The 26,621-nt window shown below is 36.9% G+C and overlaps 2 protein-coding genes, 2 long non-coding RNA genes and 1 other non-coding gene across 6 annotated transcripts; 2 read left to right on the forward strand and 3 right to left on the reverse strand.

Annotated features, from left to right (window-relative positions):
- Nucleotides 1-2,773: 2,773 nt before the first annotated feature.
- Nucleotides 2,774-10,219, reverse strand: LOC124395847. Its single transcript, XR_006927687.1, has 4 exons — nt 10,043-10,219; nt 7,813-7,877; nt 5,739-6,004; nt 2,774-5,275 (listed from the first exon to the last, which is right to left on the reverse strand). It is a non-coding gene; the product is annotated as an uncharacterized LOC124395847 (long non-coding RNA).
- On the reverse strand, nt 9,118-9,211 carry trnai-uau. Its single transcript has 2 exons — nt 9,174-9,211; nt 9,118-9,153 (listed from the first exon to the last, which is right to left on the reverse strand). It is a non-coding gene; the product is annotated as a tRNA-Ile (tRNA).
- An 89-nt stretch (nt 10,220-10,308) lies between the features above and the next one.
- On the forward strand, nt 10,309-16,803 carry haao (3-hydroxyanthranilate 3,4-dioxygenase). The gene is made up of 10 exons (XM_046863552.1): nt 10,309-10,465; nt 10,544-10,622; nt 12,173-12,256; nt 12,419-12,525; nt 12,850-12,939; nt 13,025-13,068; nt 14,661-14,806; nt 15,387-15,455; nt 16,267-16,349; nt 16,464-16,803. The coding sequence occupies exons 1-10, from the start codon at nt 10,377-10,379 to the stop codon at nt 16,537-16,539; spliced, it is 867 nt and encodes a 288-aa protein (XP_046719508.1). The 5' UTR covers nt 10,309-10,376; the 3' UTR covers nt 16,540-16,803.
- A 3,132-nt stretch (nt 16,804-19,935) lies between these two features.
- Nucleotides 19,936-25,040, reverse strand: LOC124376820. Of its 2 annotated transcripts, none has more exons than XR_006923895.1 (4): nt 24,962-25,040; nt 24,817-24,874; nt 21,836-21,863; nt 19,936-20,097 (listed from the first exon to the last, which is right to left on the reverse strand). It is a non-coding gene; the product is annotated as an uncharacterized LOC124376820 (long non-coding RNA). The 2 variants fall into 2 exon arrangements; XR_006923894.1 differs by having other exon boundaries at nt 24,772-24,874.
- On the forward strand, nt 23,439-24,968 carry hcar1-3 (hydroxycarboxylic acid receptor 1-3). Its single transcript, XM_046836097.1, has 2 exons — nt 23,439-23,474; nt 23,903-24,968. The coding sequence occupies exon 2, from the start codon at nt 23,986-23,988 to the stop codon at nt 24,958-24,960; it is 975 nt and encodes a 324-aa protein (XP_046692053.1). The 5' UTR covers nt 23,439-23,474; nt 23,903-23,985; the 3' UTR covers nt 24,961-24,968.
- Nucleotides 25,041-26,621: the final 1,581 nt, after the last annotated feature.

Raw genomic sequence — 26,621 nt, forward strand, 5'->3', positions numbered from 1 at the left:
ACATTACTAATGAGGCTGCTGTTTTACAACACTGACTGGTTTAAATCATGAACTGGTTTTAAGAATGGCTGAAGGTAGCAGTTGATCCACAGAAAATAACTTCTAGTCAGCAAACAAGCTGCATGCAACTACTTTGAGAAATAAATATAAAAAAGTCAGTGAAAGTCTGAAAGTCAGGAAAGGGCAAGGTACAAAAAATATAAGAACAGAATAATGTCCACCCTTTCATGAAAATGAAGTGTATGAAGTGTATAACTTGATTCTCGCAACCTTTTGTTCCCCTTCAGGAACTCAGAGCTTCGTCGGAACGCTTTGGGAATGCCTCTGCGTTGTCCATGCTTTGAATCACGTGTATAATCAGACAAATGGAAAACACAGCGTCACTGTTGAGGTGACGTCACGACCAGGAAGCTTAAAACCAGCCGCAGCTTCTACTGTTCATTAAGCACTCTGTGTGTGTTTGTTCAGCAGGTAGGAGCTGTTTCGATATTTCTTTCAGCCATTAAAGCGACTAGGAAGACAAAGCATTGCTTCCGTCCTTGCGTTCCTCCTTGCAGGGAAGGATACGCATAATCTGTTGCTTGTCTGGGAGCAGAGCATGCTAAATCGGTTCTCAAGGGAGCCGACTGCGCAGATTGCTACGCTCTTGGAGAGCATTCTTTGAGGAGGGTGCTCCTGCTCCTCATGGTTCCGGCTCCGCTTTAGCCAAAGGAGTTGGTTTCTTCCCTTTGCGAGGAAAGTGCTCAGCTCTGTCTCGCTTCCTTCAATGCCTTATTCCTCCCGCCCCTTCAGTCCCAATATTCGCTATATTAGAATACAGAGTGGAACCCGGTTATGTCGAGGGCCTAGGGGACGCCAAATAGCGTGGAGATAACCGATGATCGAGATAAACGAAAACCAATATGGCGGCAATAATTAACGTGCTTGAAATTTCTTTATGTACATGATGTGCGTTAATAAATGAGAATGTACATGCACGTTTTTTGAGGTTTTTTTACACAACAGCGTTGCCGCGATTTGTTTGATGAAGGCATGCTATAAAAATGTACATACATGTTTGTTAACTGTCAGGAAACCACCTGCCATGCCCCCTTCGGCGGCTGTCAAACCTCCGCTTTCTCTGAAGCTCCCCGCTTCAATCACACACATTTAGCACTCATCACCAGCTCTTATTTAAACCCCTCACTTCCACACTCTCACCGTCCGTTATTGTTGGTATATGTTGGTTCATGGCGGTCGTTGTTATCGCTCATGACTATCCCGGTACGTGTCTTTCCACTCGGACTCCGCACTCTCTCACCGACTGTGCTTTTCTTCCCAAAGCGCATCCCGGATTCCCCCGATCCTGCCGTTGTTAATTCTATGCTTTTGCTGCTCATCCCACGTTCTCCCGTGTGCTGTTCAGCGCCGCGCTTCTACCAAGCACACCCGTGGATTATATATACAGACTGCCTCTTTTCAGTTTGGGACTTAGTAGACCGCTCTCCCAGAGCGCACCACCGCAATATTCACTTTCAAGGCGAGTGTTTGTGTTTGGCTTTGCCCTGTGATGCAATAAACTGTTTGTTTATTGTTGTCATTTAGTGAATGACCTGCAGAGAGCTGGGACCAAAGTAACAAAGGCTACCATCAGTAAAGTCTCTAGGTTACGACCGTAACCCTAGTTCCCCGAGGGAACGAGACGCTACGTCGCTACGCCGCATCCCTGCGGCACTTACCTTCTCTCTTTGCAGAAGCTAATGTCGCTACCACAGCACAGCCATCTTGTAGCTTCCTGGTTTACTCGACGTCGCCTGTCTATGACGTCACGGCTTGCCTATTGGCTAGATTTTACACGTGGTTCAGAACGTGGTCACACAGGGGAGTTACTAAAGGAGAACACACTACGCCGCCAGGGACTTAAATCCTGCATTGCCAGACGTGTCCCCCTGCTTAAGCCACTACATGTCCAGGCCCATCTGAAGTTTGCTAGAGAGCATTTGGATGATCCAGAAGAGGATTGGGAGAATGTCATATGGTCAGATAAAACCAAAATAGAACTTCTTGGTAAAAACTCAACTTGTCGTGTTTGGAGGAGAAAGAATGCTGACTTGCATCCAGAGAACACCATACCTACTGTGAAGCATGGGGGTGGAAACATCATGCTTTGGGGCTGTTTTTCTGCAAAGGGACCAGGACGACTGATTCGTGTAAAGGAAAGAAGGAATGGGGTCATGTATCGTGAGATTTTGAGTGAAAACCTTCCATCAGCAAGGGCATTGAAGATGAAATGTGGCTGGGTCTTTCAGCCTGGGCAACAAAGAAGTGGCTTCGTAAGAAACATTCCAAGGTCCTGTAGTGGACTAGCCAGTCTCCAGATCTCAACCCCATAGAAAATTTTTGGAGGGAGTTGAAAATCTGTGTTGCCCAGCAACAGCCCCAAAACATCACTGCCCTAGAGGAGATCTGCATGGAGGAATGGGCCAAACTACCAGCAACAGTGTGTAAAAACCTTATAGACTTACAGAAAATGTTTGGTCTCTGTCATTGCCAACAAAGGGTATATAACAAAGTATTGAGAAGAACTTTTGTTAATGACCAAATACTTATTTTCCACCATAATCTGCAAATAAATTCTTGAAAAATCAGACGATGTGAGTGTCGGGATTTTTTTATTTTATTTTGTCTTTCATAGTTGAAGTGTACCTATGATTTAAATTACAGGCCTCTCTCATCTTTTTTAGTGGGAGAACTTGCACAATTGGTGGCTGACTAAATACTTTTTTTGCCCCACTGTATGCCAGAGGTCAGTCTCAAAAGACTGATTCCCTTAAAAGACTATCTAGAGCCCATGTCTCAGTGGGTCCTGCACACTGTAGACAGAGTCTTTATGATTCAGTTCGGCTCTTGTCCACCCCGGTTCAACGGGGTGTCCCCCACCCTGGTGGGGCCCGAGCAGGCTCTGGTCATGGAAAAAGAAGTAAGCACTCTCTTGATGAAGGTGGCCATCTAGGTGGTCCCTCTATCATACAGCTCACCCTAAAGCAGGTCATGTCCCAAATCAGGTCTAAAGACTGTGTGACCATAGATTTTAAGGATGCATACGTTCGTGTATCCATCCTTCCAGCTCACAGGATGTTAATAAGGTTTGCTTTCGGGGCGAAAGCTTACCAGTATCAGGTCCATCCATTTGGTCTTGCCCTCTCATCCCGCACCTTCACTAAATGTGTGGATACGGTGTTGGTCCCTCTGAGGTTTCGGGGCATCCGCATTTTAAATTATATCGACGATTGGTTGATATTGGTTCAATCAGAGTAACTGGCAGTCAGGCATAGAGAGTTCTTGCCCACATTAAGGATGGGGTTAGGGCTAAATGCCAAAAAAAGATGTGCTTTTTCCATCACAGAGAACCGCTTACTTCGGTGTAATATGGGATTCGACCCTTATGCGCGGCACATCTATCCCCGGCTCATGACAAGTCCCTTCTCGCAGCCGTCAAGAGAGTGAGGGAAGGCCAGTCACTCACTGTGAAGCAGTTCAGAGACTGCTGGGTCTTATGGCAGCTGCGTTTAACATGGTTCCACTTGGCCTCCTGCACATGAGACCCCATCTGTGGTGGCTAAAGTCCCAGGGGTTTTCCCGGAAGGGCAATCCACTACATACAATCAAGGTCACGCAGCGAGCCCTATGTGCCTTAGATATGTGGAGAGATCCCAGTTTCCTGACTCAGGACTCCTGGCTGTAGCAAAACGCTTACGACAGACGCATGTCTCATGGGATAGGGAGCGGTCATAAGTGGTCTCTGAGGGAGGTCCCATATAATGTGCCACATAAACTGCCTCAAAATGCTGGCCATCTCTTCCTTCTTCTTTCAGAAGCTGCCACTGGTCTCACTTCATGTGCTTTTAAGCTTTCTGGTTGTGACATCACCCCGCCGGTGATGCTGCACTTTCCATTGGACTGTCCCATGTCTCGTTCCTTCTGGGAACCATGGCTACATACGTAACCTGGAGACGTTGTTGATTTTTGGGATAACTGTAACAGTCTTTGCTTGAATGTAAACATAAATTTATATAACCTTTAAACCATTCCAGTTGTAATTCCAGTGACATAGTGTGGTCCAGGCTCTGAACCTCATCTCAATGGAAATGTCCCCATGTGTCACCTTCTGTTTAACAATATAACAAAACATTTTAATTGAAGTTCTACTACCTAATCTCCTACAACTCAACAATAAACTTTCGCACTAAAAGCAATGGAGATTTTTTTAGCTGATGATTTACTACTGAATTGTACAACCTCATATATATGGTAACATATATAGGGTCTGAAAGATTATTTTATAGAATTAAGATTTTCTCATGATGATTGGTAGTCTGTTCTTGACAAGAAGAAAATAGGGCAATGTATAACTTCTCTGGTATGGAAGAATATTGCCTTTTCTTGCTCATATACATTTGAAGGATGTTCTGTCAAATTTCTTGGAACAGTCTGGTAACTTTGGCTCATTCCAAGGCAGCAAAAGTCCTTACCTTATAATGTGATTTATAATAAGTAGGATTTAGTTGGATTGATTACAAACAAATTCCTCATAGGGCTGTTAATATTAACTCTAATCTCTAGTCTCTAGCCCTAACCTTAACCATTCATCCTATTATTTGTATTAGTTGGCTTGAATTTTGCAATTTTGAGGCCACACTGACCATTTATGTATAGCCACAGAAAAAATACTGAGAGATCCAAACCACCTTGTATGATGAGGCAACCATGTGGTCTACCCTTGACAACCCTGTAGGTAAAACATCACTAGCACTAGTTAATGAATGTGGAAAATTTAGCAGACTAATTGGTCTAATGTTGAACTAATTAAAAATAAATACAAAAAACAGTAATGCAGAGGTAAATATAAATATAGTGTACCATCTCTTTGAAGGCAAATCCACCTGTGAAAATGATGATGTTTCTTTTTCTGGACACAAATTATATTACAGGTACAAAATGTATGCAAATTACATATTATTGATGCACAAAATGTATTGAGTCTATTTTGCTTTTTGGCTATACTATTCATTTCAAAATAGCCTAGCTGGGATGAGCTTAGGTATTTTGGCCCTGTTAAGATCCACCACAAGGAAAATATTGGACCACCATCTGAACACTTTCCCACTATCTGGGTCTTTGAACACACACAAATCAAATGGGTTACTTTCACTGCAAATCCATTATTCATGGTATCTGGATGTGGGGAGTGAGTCCAGAGGATGTGGTATTGCGGTGTCCTGTTGAATGGCTAAATCTAGAATAGAAAAAGAAAGGACTGTGCATAATGTGTCTATGGTCTGTCAGATAAAATAAAAGAAAGAAATGCAAAGCAGGGTTTATGCTGATAAAAGGCTCTGAAAAGCTGCAGGGAGAAAAACATTCCAGGAAGTCTTACATGAAAACTTAAGGGAGCCACTTTATAAAAGAACCACCCATGCTGAGATGCTCTGGATGAATGACTTGAATGAATAATTCTCTGGAAGAAAATGAGCTTCTCATCTGCAGTTATTTACACTACAAATCCAGAGTTTCAGCAAGCTCATTTAGAAACTGATGTGTCATAAATAAAGGCACAGGGACATGCATAATTATTTATGAATCTAAATGAAAAAAAGAGGCATATGCATGTACAGAAATGTCAAGATACACCAGAAATGGAAAGTTTTTAATTCTAAGCTTTAACAGCAGCATTAACAGATTTACAAGGAACAAAATACCTTAAAAACAATGATCCGGTAACCGTGGGTGTGTATGCTGTTGACTTAAGCAGGACAGTCACATGGTTGGCACAGGAACAGTAAGTAAAAGTAATAATTAATTAGGCTAAAGAGATGTTGAGATGTAGCAACTTAGAAAGCTGCGGAAATCCAGCCTCCACTGTATAATTCATTATTTTCTTCCCACACTTTTCTTCTGCCAGTTAGCACAAGCTTGGAACTTTTTCTTCTCAGTGGTTTCACTTGATTCCAGTAATTGAAGCATACTTCATGTGTAAAGAGAAACACAGAATGTAGTTATGTAGCACAGGCCAAAAGGCACATTTTTACAAGATATCTTGGAGAAAAGAAAAGAAAACATCAACATAAACTAATTTCAGACTGAGGTATGGCCTACAGCAGACATTCCGAGACCACAACCACAAGAAAAAAAGCAGGAATTTGTGAATAATTATTAATCATTCATTAAAATGCAACATTGACAATACTCCTCCTCAGATCCGTTCTCCTTCAAGCCAAGTGCAATGACAACATGTCCTTTTGGGATGTTTCATAATCTGCCTGGGGCAGTGGGAAAAAGCAGTCACAGTGATAATAATCATATCTTTTAGCATAAGGAGTACTGCCTAAAAGGGCCATTGAAACAAGAAACTGTCACAACTTACAATGCAACAAAGAGAGCCAGGCAGAGACACATAAGAATTATAAGCCAAGACTCAGCACTCTGTCATTAGTTGCAGAAATTCGATTTACAAAGCAGACTAAGAGGGCAGGTTGTCCTCTCTGACATTTCTAACAAAAATTGCTAATATTAAACATGCTGAAATTTGGCTATGTAAGTCTATTTCTTTTCTAAAATTAAATTAAACCAGCCTTCTCACCATTCATGTAATTAAAGATTTCTTACTCATTTGCCTAAAAAATCTACTTAAATCATTAATTCATTCACCTTCAGTTAATTATATTTTGCTGAAACCAGAGTCTCTCAAAGATGACTTTGCTCAACCTATCATGTTAATGATGTAAGCAAGGACTTAATACTGCTTGCCAATAAGTGATAAAGCAGCAGGTTCTACCATTTAAAGAGGAAAAATCACATTTTATCCTCCAGAATGACTTTATAGTTAATGGTTTATTGGTACTTAGACTTGCACTTTCCTTACAAGAGTAATCATATGTAATTAGAAAAAGAAACTAGAAATCAAAAATACTATATTAAAAAATAAAAAAAAAAAGGGGGGGGGGTAAAGTATGAGAACTATTAATGGAATGTCCTGCTAAATGACATGTATTTGTAGTGATGATCGTGTGTTCGGTCTTGTCACTGTTCCAAAGCCAACTTGGCACACAATCTCTTGACACACCACAAGTGCAGACAAAGCACGGTGATGATGGATGCTGCTGACTTGCCATTGACAGAGGGCCTGTATAGGCAGAGCACTGATTTCACAAGCAAAGCTTTTAGCCAAGTCCATGACCTGAAGGACAAAAGCAACAACCGACCTAATTACTGACCACAAATAATAACAATATGTGTGTGTGTGTGTGTGTGTGTGTGTGTGTGTGTGTGTGTGTGTGTGTGTGTGTGTGTGGGGTGGGGGGGGGGGGTATTCTGGGGCAGGCTCTGGATCTCCTACGACCATAAGCACAATAAAGTGATTACTAAAGCTGAATGAATCTCTTTTTTTTGTCTTAACACTTAGTCCTCAAAAATGTCTACTGTAAGCAATACTGGGCTTTGAAACTAATTATTCATTACTAACATGTGTGCTGTTGTGCTTTGTTTGGCTGCAGTAATGACAGTTTCCTTCACAGGATCACTACATTGTATACAATATGAGTGTAATTATTAATCCATCTATCTATTCGGTGTGTGTTGAGACCAATGACCTTGATGCACTGAAATGACTGGCTTGGCAGGGAGCAAAATGTTAAAACAACGAATGAAAATCAGATGATAAATTAACCCAGAATATGCATTTTAAGACAATCTACAATATGTTTCACATGATCTCCAATCTGCTTTCACACAACGTCTGTTAATGAAGAATTAGGAGCAGATTGTAACACTTACGTGAACCTTTTTTTCTTTCCACTACTCCTGTTCTTCATTTTCAAAGATTTATGAGTGGGAGACATCTAAGAACCAGAACATACCAGATCCAGTGTGTTAATGTTTGTTCTGCTGAAAGCGGCTCCTTTCTCGGCACAGACATCGCTTTCCACTGATCTCATATTAATTGTATCCTGGCCTCCGTTACTTCTCAAAAAAAGGTACAGTCATACTGTTTACATCATCAGTAAACTCCTGGGCCATCCATTCTAGTGTTAGTCATTTCATTTGCAATGCTGAGGAAGCGTTGCTTATACCCAATTGTCTGTACTGTACAGGTTGATTCATCACGGTGTCAAGTCACAAGCCTCCCACTCATCCAGATCATTAACTTCATCTTCGTTTGACACTGATAGATATGTTTAAACCCTGGCTCATTCTAGAACTTTGTAGAAATGCAATTGTGGCATTTATTTATAATATATAATATATAATACATTCATTTTTTCCATAATGGTTGCTGGGAGTAGAAATACTATGAAGAAAGGGGGCATCTATGAATATTTTTTCATTTCGTCTTACATCTCAATCGAGGAAAACAACACAGCATCATCTTAGTAATATAAATATAACTATTAAACATGTTTTTGTAGGTTTAGAGAAATTAAACAGAGCACTAAACGCAGGGAACATAATTTCGGGTCATTTTGACATGAACAGAATCAGAATACAGGTCATGGCTCATCTAAAAATGATTTAATAAACAACAGATATCTGCACAGATCATAAATCTAGCCCTGTGATTTCAATTTAGAGTAGCAGAAGTGTTTTATTTTTTAACTTTGGGTTCCATAAGACAACACTGCCACCACGTGGCTCTGACTTCTGAAGGGGAACCAAAAACGTTAAAATTGATCTTACAGTGCCCCCTGTTGTTCGGAACAGGTATAATCAGTGTCAGTTTAAACAGGAAAAAATAGCCACAAAATCGTATGTTAAATAAATGTTAGTACAGTGAGGGGAAAAAATTAACATCTTCACAATTTGAACTTTTCTGTCATTCTCTTATTAGATGTAAAAACAGGGGAATTAAATAAAATGTTTAAATATATACTGCTTTATAAAGTCGTTTCCAAATCTATGCCGGGGAGCTGGAAAAAATGGTTCAAGCGTCAGACCTGCAGCCAGCCTAGAAATATTAAAAAGAAATCCCATTATTAAATAATAGCATCCGGGCACATTTATTCACTCGTTGTATCATAAATTGTAAAACATTTTTTTCAATGAATTATTTCAGGTATTTATAGTTTGATTTCCAAAATGATCTGCTCCAGGTGAGGCTCGAACTCACAACCTCGGCATTGCTCTGCATTGTACTGCTGTATAAGTACCGCGCGCTAACCGATTGCGCCACTGGAGCTCCATCCACCTACTGTTTCGCCAATCGCTTTAGTGTTCAGCTTCTACTAGCGGTCGGCCAGTGCTTTAATAGGTGATATTAGTGATTTAAATCGATAATATGTACGTTTTATATAGTCGATTCAAATGGCACTATATTAAAGAGAGCCGTGGTGCCAAAGAGCGCGGAAATACACGATATTACTTCCGGTTTTCACAAAAATACTTGACGTGGTAAAACGATGAAAAACGTTCCAAAAAAAATTCTAAAACGTTCATATGAAAAGATTATGATGTGAAACGTCGCACCGGTGTGTCACGCAGACACGAGAAAAACACACTACACAGAAGTGCTTAAGAACAGATTAATTAGTCATTTTTTCACCAACATCTTAGACAAGGAAGCGATGTGGGGTTTTTTGGTGTTTTTGTGCCATACATAACCTAACCAGAATCCACAATACTGATAAAGAACCACAAATGTATAAACGGGAGCGGTTGATAAAATGATAACTCTTACGAATTAAGAAGTCTCGTGAGTGTATAAAGACAGAATCACGCTCAAACAATGTCATGTTTACGAAGTTGTTTCATTGTTAGTGTTTGACCACCATTTTGGTTGAGAAAGCAGTAAAGTAAAACTATTATGCATTTAAATGTAGTAAAGCTGTAGTAAAAGGTAAACAGTACAGATACTTGAGTATAGAAACAAAGTACCAAAAAACTCTCCACCACAGATAAATAACTGTTAACTAATCCAATGTAAAAAAAAAAAAATAATAATAATAATAATAATAACAACTAAAAGCCATAATCAAATTACCCATATATGAATTTTTTTTTTTTTAATTACCTTTTATTTAATCAAAGAATATGGGTTACTTTTACAAACATTCAGTCAGGCAGAAAAAAAAGAGTAAAACGGTCCATAGTAACAGCCAGAGCAGCAACTTCCAAAGGTCTAGGTTCATAGTTTATGTATGTGCTAATAGCTAACCAGTCAACTGTAAGGTATAACCACAGAAAAAGCAACAACCTCTTACCTAAACACGTGATCTATGCTCCTCCCCGCCCCCTTTATCTCTGCCAACAGGTACACTACTAATGAGTGAGAGCAAATACACAGTACGGTATAAGTGCTCAAAATCACTGCTGCCATATCGCTGTAGCCTAGATCAATAAGAAAAATGACAAACGAGGCACTTCGTATTAACATAGACAAGTGGATTAAGGAGAATGAGGCTTCTTTCTTACCACCTGTCTGCAACAAATTAATGTAAGTAGATTAGATAAGAGTCAAGTCATTTAACATTATTTTGCGAATATTAACTCCCCTGAAATGTGCCATTTTCAGGTTCTTCTATCAGTTAAATATCATGTTTGTTGGTGGTCCAAACATACGGAAAGATTACCACATAGAGGAAGGTGAAGAGGTGAAGTATAACATATGCAATAAAAAATGTGCTAAATGCAAACTGAGGCTCCAAATTTCTCTTACAAATTATTATCTCCCCCACTTCATTTAAAGACATAATTGTTTTTTTGCTCCATATGAAAAATTTCTCGGTTTGGGGTGAAGGAGCTTCTCTCTTTGATGTCATGACAAATATTGACTTGAGTATAAACAGGGAGTATAGCAGATCGTTCTACAATTATAAACCACAACTGTTACTACTAGGAAAGTCTGCCCTTGCCCTGGATTAAATAGACATTTAAGATCTGTTTATGCACATCAAATATATGCTACTAGCTGTATGTTTCTTCATACAAAAGAAAGTTTAAAATAGCTACTGATTGTACAATGGCATACAGCCTTTTTAATCAATGGACAGAATAACACTCCCTCATTATTCTGCTCAAGGAGAATGAGCTGCAAAATCTTCAGATATTGAGAAGCTCCTAAAGTGCAAGTATGCTGCTATTGCTTAGCTCAGTCACTTCCTTTGATTATATTTTTTTTATGTTTTAGTGTTTTGGCCTTCAAATACATTTGCAGCAAAAAAAAAGGCCCACATTTATTTTTTACACATCTTCCATTAGAGGTGCATTATTTTTCATTTCTAATGACTAAAGCCACAGTTTCTTGACTGAGAGTGACCAGTGAAAATGTTTGAGTCAGACTGTGTAGACTGTGTCTTTCGACTTGACCCGGTAAACAACAGCAACCTTTCACAATATGGAAAAAGTTCTTTTAAATTTTAACTCTGCTTTTATGCCTTTCCACATTAATTTTACTGTTGTTTACTGCAGCGTCGGGCTGAACAAAGAGATGGTAGACCTTGGAAATAGGGTGCTTGTGTTTATTTTGTACAATGCAAGCATTGCCATGAGTGTGGGGTCAAGGAGGGTCGGTGTAGGGTTTTAGGGAGTAGGTCAACTCGTAGAGGGACCGGGATAATGTCCGAGGCAGGTGTGTGGTTGGGCTCGGAGAGTTCTTTAGTCCTCGCTGCCGGTACTGCTGCTGCTACATATGTAAGGTTCACACCGCGCTCTCCTCTGTACAGCTCTTTTCCTCCTTTAATGCTCTGTCGGCTCCTCAAGGATGGTAAATGGCAGCTGTGCGCTACATCAGGCACCAGCCATGCCTTGTTGAACATAGGAGTGAAATCCAGTCTTCAGAGCCACATCCCTTAAAAGATTATAGTTTATTTATTTTCAGTGTACCCTAGTTTATTACAAACATTGTGAAATGAACTTGCCCATTTAACAACTTATCATAAAACAACTAACATTTGTTGTGCTGAGGGGGTAAATCGAAGCATTTGTGTGGTCAGTAGAGGTCAGTGCATGCCTTAATATGGTGATACTTCAATGGTAAATGGACCTAAATTTCAAAACTAACTACAAATATACATTAAGAGTTTTATATAAAATATAATTGTATTTTTCTGTAATTTAACTGGATTTAAATGTAAAGGTTAAAATGAAGTAGCACAAATTGTCTGAAACAGCTGCTGTGACCTAGCACTATATTTTGTTTCAGCTGTTTTACCAGATCCGGGGAGACATGGTATTAAAAGTAATAGAGAACGGCAAACACAAAGATGTACATATCCGTGAAGGAGAGGTAGGAATCCTGACCTAATAACTTAACTTTCAGCATTCTTTGTTTTCTCTGCTGTGGCCCTGATACTTATGTATCATTCTTTCCTTGTTTTATTCCACCTGTTAGCATTATCACTGGGTGTTTGGATGCATTTATGTATGTTCTGATCCTGCTTTTTGCCAGATGTTTTTGCTGCCAGCACGAATTCCGCACTCTCCTCAGAGGCAGGCAAACACAGTGGGACTTGTGGTGGAAAGGAGACGACTGCGCTCAGAAACAGACTGTCTCCGGTAAATTTAAATACACATAATAATATAACTATATTGAGAGATGGTTAAATCATGTCAAATAAAATGGTGGTGGTGAACAAAAAAAATTAAATTAAAGATTTCTCATAAAGGTAGCCTAATAAAACAAATTTGTAATGTATTGTTATATAAAACAGTACCAGAATCAGAATCAATTCAACTTTAAGACTTTTTGACTAAAGAACAATAGATGTCTCATGTGCCATTGATCAGTGTCTAGCCCCCTAACACAGCCAGGAGTTGCACAAAAGTTGTGTTTGTATATATTCAAAGTTTTTCTCCAGCAGCCTTTATTTTTTATTCTAGGTACTATGTGAATAACAGTACAGACATCCTGTTTGAGCGCTGGTTTTATTGTGAGAACCTGGGCACTCAGCTAGTTCCAGTTATTCAAGAGTAAGTCATTGTTGTGAATCTAAAAATGCTCACTGGGTGCACAGCCTGTACAGAAAAACTTTTTTTTTTTTTTTTTTGCTGACAGGTTTATGGCATCGAAGCAGCATAAGACTGGGAAACCTGACCCAGGTAACTGCTTTTTTGTCCTATACACTGGTAATTAGACTCTCAGCAGTGTTCTGTATGAACAGTTCCCCTATATTATTATTGGTACAATGAAGTGAACGTGTACACTGATGAGTGTAAGATCAGCATAACATTAAGCCACTAACATTAAGCCACTAACATGAAGCAGTTCAAGGTGTTGACTTGGCCTTCCAATTCCCCAGATTTTAATACAATAAATCACAGAGCCCTCACTTTACAATTTATAGATCTGCTGCTTGTATCATGGTGCCAGATCCAGGGTACTGTACCACAACCACTTCCACTTCAGAGGTCTTGTCGAGGCCATGTCTTAACCAGTCAGATCTGTTTTGGCAGCTCAATATTAGGTATTTGGTTTTAATTTATAGTGCAGCACATGCTAATATTTTAGCTTTTATTTTGTTTTGGTTTTTTCCACTTTTTACTTTTCTTTTTTGCTTTTGTTGCATGCTGTGGAACAATCTGTCATCTTTCCAATATAAAAATGAAATATACACTGCATTCAGAATATAATCAGACACCTTCATGTTTCCCCCTTTTGTAAAATTAAACTGTTTTGAAAGCAATTATGTTGTTTTTCTATGTTAATCCAATCCCGTTTATGTTGCAGATATTTTGGATATTTATAAAAAAAAAATCACCTTTGTACAAGTATTTCAAATCTTCAATTAGTGATCTAATAAATCGACTGGCTTATAAAAACAGTATTGTTGAGTTCTGTGGTTTGGTTTAGATGATTGTTGGGATTTTTATCTCTGCAGAAGCTTGCAGGCTCTGTCAGGTTTGATGGGGAGTGTCACTATACTTCTATTTTCAGGTCTCTTCAGAGATAATCAAATAGGTTCATGTCTAGGTTCTGGCAGAGCCACATTTGTCCCAAAGACAACCATGTCTAATCTTGGTTTAATGATTTGGGTGGGTCATTTTTAAAAAGAAAATCTTTCCCAGCCTGATACTATGAGCACTCTTGAGCAGGTGTTTCCTTAAGAATGCTTCAGTAGGTTAAGCCATTTAACTTATACTTGAATCGGTCTCCCAGTCCCCACCGAATAATGATGTGGTTCGCAGTAGAAATGGAATTGGCCAGATAAGCAGTATATGGTTTTCTCAAAGTGCAATAATTGACCTTCAGGCCAAAAGTGCAATCTGGTTTAATCAAGCTTGTACATTTTTTTCTCATGGTCTGAAAGTTTTTTATTGTATATTTTGTTAAACTTTAAGATTCTGTATCTTCCCTGTGCTGAGAGGTCAATGAGAAATGGCTTCTGTCTGGCATCAAGGCTTATATGGTAAAGTGAACTTTTAAAAAGGTTTTTTTAATATTCACACATGACCTCTGGAGTCCAGTTAAAATGATCCTTTGGTCAACTCTTATTTCAAACTTCTTCTATTTAAGTATTGTGTAAGCCACTTTGCTGTTCTGGAATTTCAACAATAAAGACACTTCTCTTTCCCACTATATTTATCTTGACACAGCTTTAAGTCACTATCCCAGTACAAAAAGGGTACTGTATATACAATACATTTAATGTTTTCATACATTTAAAACATATTCACTAAAATCTTTTTTGTAGATGATCCTATCAAAACAGCACCTTTCCCTCTCAACAATATGAATGTGATGACCCCGTTCTGCTTTAAAGACTGGGTGGAGAAGCAGAAGCCTGCACTGTCCAGTGGACGACCTCTAGATATGTTTGGAATACAGTTTGAAACTGAGGTAAGAAGGAAAACACTACTTAGTATGAACTTTCCAGTTGTAAATATGGACAAATTACATTAATAATAACAAATGTAGCCTGGGGAAATGCAATGTGTATATAATTAAGTGTCAAATAATCAACTTTTTTAGTCAGAGGGAAATGAAATGTAAATGAAAAATCTGAATGTCTAAATGCAAGCTGTTGGCTAATTGAGCTGGTTCGTGGAGAGGGCCATCTGTTAAATTTTTACACAAAACAGGATTGGCATATGGCCTGCGGTTTACATTATATCAAATTTTTCTAAATTAGTAGCTATTTCCTATTGTAAAAATGAATTGATTATGAGATACATCTATATTTCGTTCTCTTTTGTTTGCATTTTCCAACTTTTCCATTGTGAATGATTGTTTTGCTTATGATGATCAAAGGGTCATTTATTTAAGAACATATTAAGAATAAGCGTTTTACATTTGTCAAATTGGCAGGGAATGCTTTGGGTCTTAAAGAACATTTTATGAACAGTCTGTTATATAGAATCATGATATATGAATCAAGGGAAATTGGTAATCACATGATCCATGACTATTTGTCTTTCAGGTTATGCTATATGGCCCTGGAAAATTAGAGCCATCTAAGAGATCCTCTGATGCATGGATCTGGCAGCTGGTAAATTTCTAAAATTCAAATTTTATTTACAGTTTAAAATACAGTGCCTGTCACATGTTTGGAAACACCTCGTCTTTTATCATTTTTGAAAGCCACATGCATGTTCTGTTTGTTTACAGGCAGCAAACTTGGCCATTTAATGATATGAAGATTTGCTCAGAACAAACACATATAAATGTACTTTCTTAAAAAATCCTCTGTTAGCATGCATAACAGCTTTACACACTCAGCATTCAGACAGCTATTTTCTCTGAACATTCAGCTGAAATACGTTGTCATGCCTCTTGTACAACTTGCCAAAGGTGTTCTTCTACTAGTTGGATATTTCCTTCTGACCTTGTGATCCAGTTTATCCCAGAGCAGTTAAATATGATGTAGGTGCAGTAACTGGGCAGGCTATTCAATGATAGATAACAACTCAAACTGACTGCTTGATGTCTAAATAAGGCTATAGAGTTTGGATGCACGCTTCAGGTCATTGTCTTGTTGTATGGCAGAGTTGGCTCCAGTTAGCTTCTGTTCAGCTGGAAAAGCATAGAGTTGAAGTATGGAACTGTAGCCATGTTGTTTCAGAATTCCTTTCACCATTTAACCTGCATGTACAGTATATAATGATTTAGCATGCTCTCCAAATATGAACATAAACTTGTGATGCGGAACGTGACATACTGTAGGTACATACGTATTTAATCCAAAACCTACTGTTACATATGTTTTGCAAAAATAAAACATTAGGCGTTTACAGACTTGCAGTCAAGAACTGTATGTCCTTGGTCTCTTACTAACATATATTTACTGCCATTCATTCTAGGAGGGATCCTCAATTGTCTCAATGAATGCCGAGGACCACAATCTTTCTAAAGGGGACTGTCTCTTGGTACTTGGATTGACAGAGTAAGTGGTTATTGTAAAATGCAATAAGCAGCAATTTTGTGAGAAAATGTACAAAAATTATTTGCTGGTTGTTCATGTAACACAATTGTGTGTTTAACCTTGTGTTCTCCTTAGGTATTGCTGGCAGAGGGCTAAGAATTGTGTTGCCTTGTTTGTTGTTCAAAATCCAGAGAGGAAGAAGCCCTTTTAAGCAGGGGCAGAAAACTGTTGATCTGTAATCTGCCAAGTCCTTATGTAAACATGAATTAGTTTATACAGCAGTAAACAGTACAAATTATTTTCCAAGAAAAATATATTGTATTTTAATTTGAGCATCATTAAATATGTGCAATAGAAAAGTTTATACCGTAATTTCCGGACTATAAAAACCATATATAAGCCGCACCCACTAAATTTGACAAAGAAAAAAAAAATTTTTTTTTAATTTTGAACATAAATAATCTACACTGAAACTACTGAACTTTACACAGGCCTTAACGAAAGACAGTGACTGTTACACGGTGTAACGGGTGAAATATGTTGTGGCTCCTTTAAGAGCAGAGCGGCATTTTGGGAATAGGCTGCCGCCACATTTTTCCGGTATTACTGCATGTGTGCAAGACCGAGGAATATGTCCTTATTATTTTCTGATGCTCATTTCTAAGTTTCTTTGACTAACCCATAACGCTGTTGCCAAGAATAATAAAAAAGCACGAGTTTTGCAAACCTGTCTGTGCTTATATGATTTCTGTTGCAACTGGAGTTAGTGAGTGAGCGGCAGGTCAAATGTCAGAGGAACCTCATCCATATTTATGATGTGGTGCGGTCTGATTCAGTGGGAGCCCGTCTGATTTAATATAAAGAGTTTAATTGGTTCACCTGACCCCGTTCCGCAATTTCATTGGTCTAATGTTATGGGTCTCAGTTTTTTGGCTTTGAAGTTTGTGAAACCGGGAAAAACCCAGGAAAAATCCATAAATTAGTCGCTTCACTGTTTAAGCCGCAGGGTTCAAACCGTGGGAAAAAAGTAGCGGCTTATAGTCCGGAAAATACAGTAAAATTATTTTAGTTATATTCTATTTATCGAATAACCATAATTTCATTATTCTGTCCAGATTATTAATATATTCTAATCGCTTATTGTAAATAGTCACTTATTATTGGATTACACATAGAAAAATAAAGACGCTGTTAAGATATAATGGTATGGACCATATTTGTGTACAGACAGACAGACAGACACACACACACACACACACACACACACACACACACACACACACACACACACACATATATATATATATATATATATATATATATATATATATATATATATATATTATTATTATTATTACAAATTATTAATTATTTTGATGTATTGTCTTACAAGAGGCCTGTCCATGTCCTTTAATTGTCCAATCGCTGGCAGTTGGTTAAAGTCACTTTGGGATATATCCTAATCAACATATAGAGACCCTGCACAGGACAAGCATAAGGGTTAGTACTTTGCATTATTTGCGGATCATGTCTCAGCTATTTCATGGCCATCAGACCATGTTAGGATCTCATACTGTCATTGTGAAGACATGTGCCTCATTATCTTGAAAGCATAACTGTGCCATTATTTAGAAAGGCTTTACTTAATTATAAAATAAAAACAGTAAGTCATTTATCACATTAATAATCAGATATGAAAAAAAGTATAGCAGGCCATGACTGATATTTGTAAATTATAATGTTCCTAATATGTGATTTGTCTATATCTTCTCTGAATAAGATTGTAACTGTAGCAGTTTACATTGTAATTTTTTATTGTTGAGATAGTTCTAACGGTAAAAACAAAAACAGTAGATTTATTCTAGTCGTATCTTCAGTGTTTTCCTAATAACATGTTTCTCTGCTATAAAGGCAGCCATTGCCCAAGGCACAGCATACTCTAAAGTCACAAGACCTATGAGATTATACTTGAACTGTGAGTAGTCCCATGGACAAGCTTCCAACAGACTGAGCACGACCCCCCAACTGAACTCCCACAGGTATATGAACAAGGTGTACACAGTCAATCGGAGCAGTAGGGGGAAGTGTCTCTGCTGTAGCCATGCACTCAAGCCCTCCATGAAAAAGATAGCCGAGCTATAGATAAGGAGTGACCACAAGCTGGTGTAGCCAGGAAGCCTCTGGTCACGAGTGTAATACCAATTCCAGGCAGCGGTAAATGCCACCTCACACACACACCCATGCAGAGCATAGATATAAAGACGGCCAAGGGGAGAGAGGCGTGAAAACGTGGCCTGGTCATTAAGATAACCATCATCACCAGGATCTGTTCCTGGAAGAAACAGAGGTGCATTGTTAGCATGAATCAATAAGCAGAGACATTCCTCATCGATTATAATTAGGTTTGTATTAACTAGAGGACAAATCTATAACTTTTGTTATTTTATTAACATTTTCTCTCCCAGTTTTTATAGTATACTGTATAATAAACTTTTGTATGATTAATCAATATAATCCCCAGTCATTAAATGGGTGATGGCTTTGCAATTCTATATTTTAAAAGTGGTTTAAAATGATATAAACCTAAAGTATTTATGATCGATTCAAAACCATTAGCCTAAAACATGCATAGATTATACAACTTTCTATAATTTGGGCCTTTTCTGTGGCAAATGTGTGTGCATGTGTGTAATCTCCATGAAATACTGTATAACATTGGACCTCTTATTACTGTGATCACAACTTTATGTTAATTCAACACAAGGGTTCCCATAGATTTTGGGCAAATTACCCCAAAAAGGACGTTTCAAAATTTTGTGTGGAGATAACATTAGCTTTATGCCTTCCTTTAGTTATTTACAGTCACCCTTATAAAATCACATTCAATAGATGTTTCACAATATCTACAAGTTTGACTGCAATTTGTCTAATTTATTGCCTACTTGTCAGGACAGTGGAAAAAATCATGCATACACTTCCTGAAATGTGGCTTGTTTGAATCTGACATTTCAAAAATTGTAGCACACGAAATCCATCATCACTGTCTACAAAATTCTATTGCAACAGTATTTGGAAATCAAGCAGCCCTACATGTTCTTGTGACCCCTAGTTAGGTAAATATTGTGATAACTGTTTATGATAGAAATGCAGGGTTATTTTTAGTCACTTTTTTTATTTAATTGCTTATGAAATGCTGCATTGTAAGGCATCCTATAATTTTACCTATAAATTATAGATTATCTTACCTATAAATTACCTATCTTCATTTATAAAGTAAGTGCAATGTCATATCAAATAAGATATCTATGTAGACTTGGACATCTGTGGCTACATATTTAAAAACATAATGTGAAAACCATTGGATATAATAAAGTGTATTGTGAATGATCTAAACGACAAAATAATTTTTATCCCAAATACTTTAAATTATAAATTAAATATATTATAAATTATAAATTGTTCACTGAATGATCACACATGGAAATATATATATATATATATATATATATATATATATATATATATATATATATATATATATATATATATAAATTACTACTCACGTTTTGAGTGCCCCCTCCTTTTAAAAAAAGTTTTGGATTCCATGTCAATGTCAGTACTGCTTACTAGCCTGCCACAGCTTCAGGTTTAAATGCCATTTTCCTGTTCGTTTCTGGTTTTTAGTTTGTCCGAGCTAAACATTAAGCCAGTGCATACTAGTGACATCTCAGGAGTTAGTTTGAAACGTAGAATAGGGCCATAGAACCTGCTGTGTGCATGAGAGAATAACTGTAAATAAAAATGTTAAAACATGATAAACATGGTCTACATTATGGAAATGTTGAAATGTTCTTTGAAATGATTGATATTTAAAGTTTATATAGAGTTATGTATGCACTAAAGATTATAATAGTATGAGTGTAAATATATGCTACAAGTCAATGTGCAAGAATGTATTTTACATTAAGTGATATCCAACAGAACAATGTTTTAATTTTTCTTGTATTTGAAGCATTGTTTTTTTCTCTAGAAATATCCTGATTTAAAAAATATATATATTGTGGAATTTGTAGAGAACAGTCCATTACAGTGAGTGTCTTGTAATGATTAACCCCTAAAAATTTACCCCATCTGATTGAGTTCAAGCAGTCTAATCTAAATGTGATAAATCAGGCTACCATTACAGGATGTTGCTCATATATAGTTTTTTTAAGTTTACCAGATGTTTGAAAAAAGTTTTTTTTTTTTTTTATATGTACTTATACGTAAACCAATATTTTGGTTAATAAGTATTAAATAGACAATTCTTTCTTTTAAATCTTTAATATATAATTTTTTTTTACAAACGTTTTATATATTTAAACTCATCAATGTAGACGTACTTTTACAGACTTAATTTTGTTATATATTGCTATAGCCTTTGTCATATATTTTCTCATTTGTTATTACTAAGCACCCATCAGGAAAAGAAAGAAATGATGAACGAACGAAAGAACGAACAAAAGAAAGAAAGAATGTGTGCATGGTTGTGTAGCTGTGGGGATGGGTGTAGCAACATGCTTGTTGGTCAATTTCCTCCTGAGGATGTGGTTAAGAAGACAGTTCTGTTTTTCAAAGAAAAGCCAATAGTCTACAATATGCCTCGTAAAATAACTCTCTAGAAAGAAATGTGTTTTTTTAGACCGCACAAGCCAAAAATTTATAAAGCAATGCTTGATTAATGATTCTTTGCTCCCTAGAGTATACAGATAAGGTTTCCCTATGAAACAGCTTTACAGCTGCTTCAATGAGGGGGAACTTTTCCTGTCGTCATTAGTAGACCTTTTCTGTTTACTTTTCTTTGCAGCATAATAAATAAAAACTTGAGTCATTGGGATCAGAGTCCAGTGTAGTTTTACATACACAGATAAACACACAAATGCTGACACAGATACACCCTGTAAATGTAAGATCTCATTTTTCACACTTTGACTAAGCTCAATTTCCTGTGTTGATTTTGAATAAATTATGCACATTTGGTATTTAAAAAAGTAACTTAACATTAAATAGAGACACATAGGGCACATTAATATAGATGTAGAGTATAACTTATAACATAAATAGATCCTAGTTAAGTGGGGAATTATTTCAGTTTATTTCAGTTTAGACTGATGTGTGTCGTATAGCTAATACAATAGTCATGTTGCTATGATCTGGAAATTTAAAAAATGAGTAAACAGAATGAAACAGCACAAGGCACTACTGTGGGAAAATTAAGGTTTAGATTGCTATTTCCTGTTGGCTGATGAGGTAGTGATGCAATATATAATGCTCTCACTTTTACTTCTCTACTCTCCTTGTCTCTCTCCTCCCTCTGTTGAGTTATAGATTCTCTGGTTCAGACATGTCTCAGTACCACAGATTGCATGAACAGTTCTGCAATTAGATGCCTATGACTGCACACCTCAATAACTCAAACTCTAATGAATGGACATTTGGTGCCACCCAGATAAGGATGGGTTACTTACAAAGTGCCTCCCTCCTATGCAGCTACAACTGCAAGAAAAAGATAGAAACACAAAATCATGATTTGGAAAAATCCAACAGATACACACAAACAGACATCTTTGGCAGTCCACACAGTCAACATGGATGCATATAGGGGGCATAACATGTTTCTAGACTTAGAGTGATGGTATCAAACTCTCTGCCATCAATGAGAGCAACAGGCATGCCGGAACTACATTGGACATAGACTTTTTGAATCGCCAATCAATAATACCAAGGGCCCACCATCATCTCTGACCTGCTTCCATTAACACTAATATTACAGTAATGTTAACCGCATACTGTGCATTTCATATGTGTTACAGTAACACAATTAAAAAGAACCATTATATTGCAACCCTGCACCTTGGAATTATTTGGGAAAATTTTCATTTCAATGCCTCACACCAAGACAGATTTCTTGTACATGCATAATAGTGGTACAGTAGTAAACCGGCGACCAAGGCTCATTGATGCATGTGGGGAGCAAAGGCTGGTGCGTGTGGTCTGATGCAACAGACAAGCTACTGTAGCTCAATTTGCTGAAGAAGGTAATGTTGTTATTGCTTGATGGGTCAGGACTGCTTTGGCAGGACCTTTGCTTAGGTGACCATGTCTGAGCAGCTACATCATATGCCATAAGTAACATTTGACTTATTAGCAAAGACAAAACGAAAATTTTGCAAGTAATTTACATGTGTCTGTAAATATCAGAGTTTACATCTTGTGGTAAGTTGACTTCCTGCATGTCAGTAAACACTGAGGTTAATTTGCTCTCATAGTTAAAAAGGAACATTAACGCTATTAGTCTACTGATAGTCTATTAATAAAAAGATAATTTATCTCATGTTCACGTTGCCAAAAAAAAGTCAACCTTTTAAAAATGCTTAAATGTGTTAATGTGACTGCAAAAAATATCTTTTTCGAGAATTATCTCGAACATTTTCTCTTGCATATTCCAGGTTACCTGTATAAATAATAGATACATTTAAATTAACAGATATTAAGCATTTTTAACTCTTTCTCAAGGCTACCTGTATTTTCTTAAGCTTACAGACAAAGACATGAGATGAATGAAATGATAAAGATGGGTCATTCTTCACTTGGAGTGGCAAATGAGAAGTGGAAATGTTTTTGTTTCTTTGAAATAATAAGCTTTATTGCTAAGTATATAAATGAGTTTATATGCTACATCCAATTAAATGGAAGTGTAAGTATATTTTGCATCTTTTCAGCAGTAGCAATAGCAGTAACCTTGCTATTCCAAAATGATTTCGAGATAAACTGACATTTTGTAAAAAGTAATACAACCCTATTCATTTAAACTTTGGATAGAAATGTCAGATCTGCAAGTAATTAGAACTATATAATAGATTAATAAGAAAAAGCTCACCATGCATCCCTAACATTAATGGTTAAACATCCCTTAACATTATCTGTGAGGTATTATTTTGGATTTTATTTTACAGTTAATCAAGATTTGATGTGACGTTTCTAAATTTGCTGAGACGTTATTATAGGGTAAGGGAGGAGGAAGCTTGCTTAAAAGTGATGACAGAAGCAGTTTTCTTTCTATTCACAGTTTCGGAGGACTGATTAAGACTCAACTGCTTTTCTCTCGTAAGTATGAGATGGGATTTGCACCTATATCATTTCATACATATCATCAAGTTTTTGTAAAAACATTCTAAATAGACATTGTTTAGGCATTTTGACCCTGGTTCAACTATGCTTTGAATTTCTACAATGTTTTTAGATGATTACAGATTTGTTTCTTCAAATCTAATCAAGAAGTTTGTTACTGTCATTTCAACCATATCTGTCTTGTCTTGCACAGTTTCATTAATGTGCAATTAATTTTGGATTTTACAGCAAATTGTAAGCACATAATCATTATAAACACAAACAAAAATAATTAACATGATATCATAACATGTTAACATTACATTGCATTTAAACTGCATTGTTGGCAGGCCTGAATATTGTTTTCTACAATAGTCATTTGAACATTCTGCAGTTAAAAAAGTGTTTTTCCTGTATTTTGACAGATCAGCTCTTGAAGTGTGCTTCAAAAGAGGAAGTTAAAATCGCACTTGCAGGCACATGTATTAGGACATCATCTACTAAGACCATGCAGTTCAATAACAATAGTACTTGTAATGCTAGCGGAGGAAAAGTTGACCCCGCCATTCTCCCTCCTTTACTTATATGCGAGCTCTTGCTTGGCCTGCCAGGAAACTTGATGGCGCTTTATGTCTTCTGTCGCCAGCTACGGACTTGGAGAACCAACATCCTGTTTCTCTTCAACCTGCTCCTGGCTGATTTTTTTCTATTGCTGAGCATGCCTTTTCGTATTGACGCCTATCTACACTCTGAAAACTGGGTGTTTGGTGACGCTTGGTGTCGGATCAACCTTTTCATGCTTGCAGTCAATCGATCAGCAAGCATCAGCTTTATGACTGCCGTGGCTGTGAATCGCTATTTCAAAGTTGTCCATCCGCATCATAAAATCAATTACATTAGCTCAGACAAAGCAGGAGGGATTGCATGTTTCATATGGGTGACTGTGATCTTAATGCGGCTTCCTCTGCTGACTATTGAACTCCTTAAAAACGAGGGGAATGCTTCTTACTGTCGGAGCTTTAGTGGCGAAGATCCCCCATTTGCTATAAAGCTACACTATGGGATCTTTTTTGCTGAGTTTTTCCTTCCTTTGTTTATACTACTCTTCTGTTCTATTCGGATTTCCTGCATATTACAACAGCGGCAGATGGACAAAGAGAAGAAGGTGCGACAGGCTATTTACACCGTTCTAGTCATTATTGGGGTCTTCATCTTTTGCTTCTTCCCTGGAGTGGCCACTGGAGTAGTTGCACTCTATTTGAAAACCAAGTCAAATGAATACTGTGATGCTTACAAATTAGTTAGTCAGATGTTTGTCTTGTCCATTGGGTTTACATACATGAACAGTGCACTGGACCCCGTCATCTACTGCTTCTCCAGCTCCCTATTCCGCAATGCTGTAAAAAAGTCGATCAATCAAACTGGAGTGATGCAATTACAGCTAAGCCGCCGTGCTAGCACAGCAAATGGAAGTGATTACTAACCAGGTCAAGGTGCAAGTGGATCAGATTGCAACGGATATTGTGTAGATCAAGCCTGATTGAACTGAGACTTCTATAAAATGAACTAAATTGTGAACATTATGGCAACTGTTAAAAATTGTTTTTGCTAGGCAATTTATGCATATAAATGGAACCGTTGTTACATGTCAGGTAAGACAATGTTAGAATAGCTTGCATTTGTTCTAAGAAATATAGAAAATAATAATCAATAATAATAATAATACGGCATGGAAGAGATTGCAAAAGTACACACATCCATCACTTAAGTAGAAGTACAGATACTTGGGTTTTAAAAGACTCTGGTAAAAGATGAAGTATGGAGTATAGTAGCCAGTACTGGCTGTTTAAGTTTCACACTGGTAACTGAACCTCACATCAAATTAATATATTAATACAAAAGAATGTTTGTTTTTTTTACCTAATAAATTATGGTGGCCGAGAAGTACAAAACACATTACCAAGGCGGAAACATTTTTTACAAATTAGAAAACACTAACAAATCCGAAAACAAAATAACAAATGCAAAACAAAATAACAAATCAGAAAACAAAATAATAATCTGAAAGCAAAATAACAAATCCGAAGACAAAATAACAAATGCAAAAACAAATGAACAAATCCAGAAACAAAATAACAAATCCGAAAACACATTAACAAATCCGAAAACACAACGACAATTCAGACAAACCGGAAAGGGTAGGTTTAGTTTGTAAATGGAACACTTACCGATCATTGGATGAGACACCTGTCATTCAAGATATACAGGAAGTAGGAAGTACTTTGTTTCTTGTACATGTGTAAAGTTCTCTGTTTACTTTAAACAAATTTTTTTCGATTAATGCACCTTTAAATATAAGAAAAATTAACGGAAGTAAACATAAGCATCCAAGAAGAAAATGGAATTAATTCAAAGCTACTTTGAGGAAGGACATTCATATGCAGTGATTTTGGAGATGCTGCAGTATATCTGCAGTATATCATTTTACACATACGTTCCAACTTTCTCCTGCTGCAGACTGTTGTACTTCAGACGCTTTATGGACTGATATACATAACTGGCTTTACCCAAAGGGTCCCCATTTAAAAAATTTCACTGTGAAGGACATTATCTTTGGACTTGTAATAAAAAATAACAAAGATGACTTTCTTGTTAATAATATACTTCTAATAAGAAAATTTTATATACACAAATCGAAATACTTGAAAGTGAAACCAACGTTTTTTGCATTTTATAATGTGTTGATTTCTTTCACAAAAGCCCTTAAAGTGATTAAAAAGAAAAATGCAATTAACCTTTTGTCTTTTATAGAAAAATATGATTTACAGAATAAACCATAGCCCTGTTTATTTTTATCCTTTTTTTAATTTAATTGTATTATTATTATAAATTGTATTTATTTATCTATTTTTCCCCTCTTTCTCCTAAATATATGTGTATATATTTGTATGTTCATGCACCTGTTCTGTGTATTGTAATGTTAATTGTATTAAAAAATAAATAAATAAATAAAAATAAAAATAACTCTGTTGTACTTCCTGTATATTTTGAATGACAGTGTCTCATCCAATGATCAGTAAGTGTTCCATTCACAAACTATACCTACCTTTCCCGGTTTGTCTGAATTGTCGTTGTGTTTTCGGA

Source organism: Silurus meridionalis, chromosome 2, assembly GCF_014805685.1.
Source record: "Silurus meridionalis isolate SWU-2019-XX chromosome 2, ASM1480568v1, whole genome shotgun sequence".
NCBI classification, from domain to species: domain Eukaryota; kingdom Metazoa; phylum Chordata; class Actinopteri; order Siluriformes; family Siluridae; genus Silurus; species Silurus meridionalis.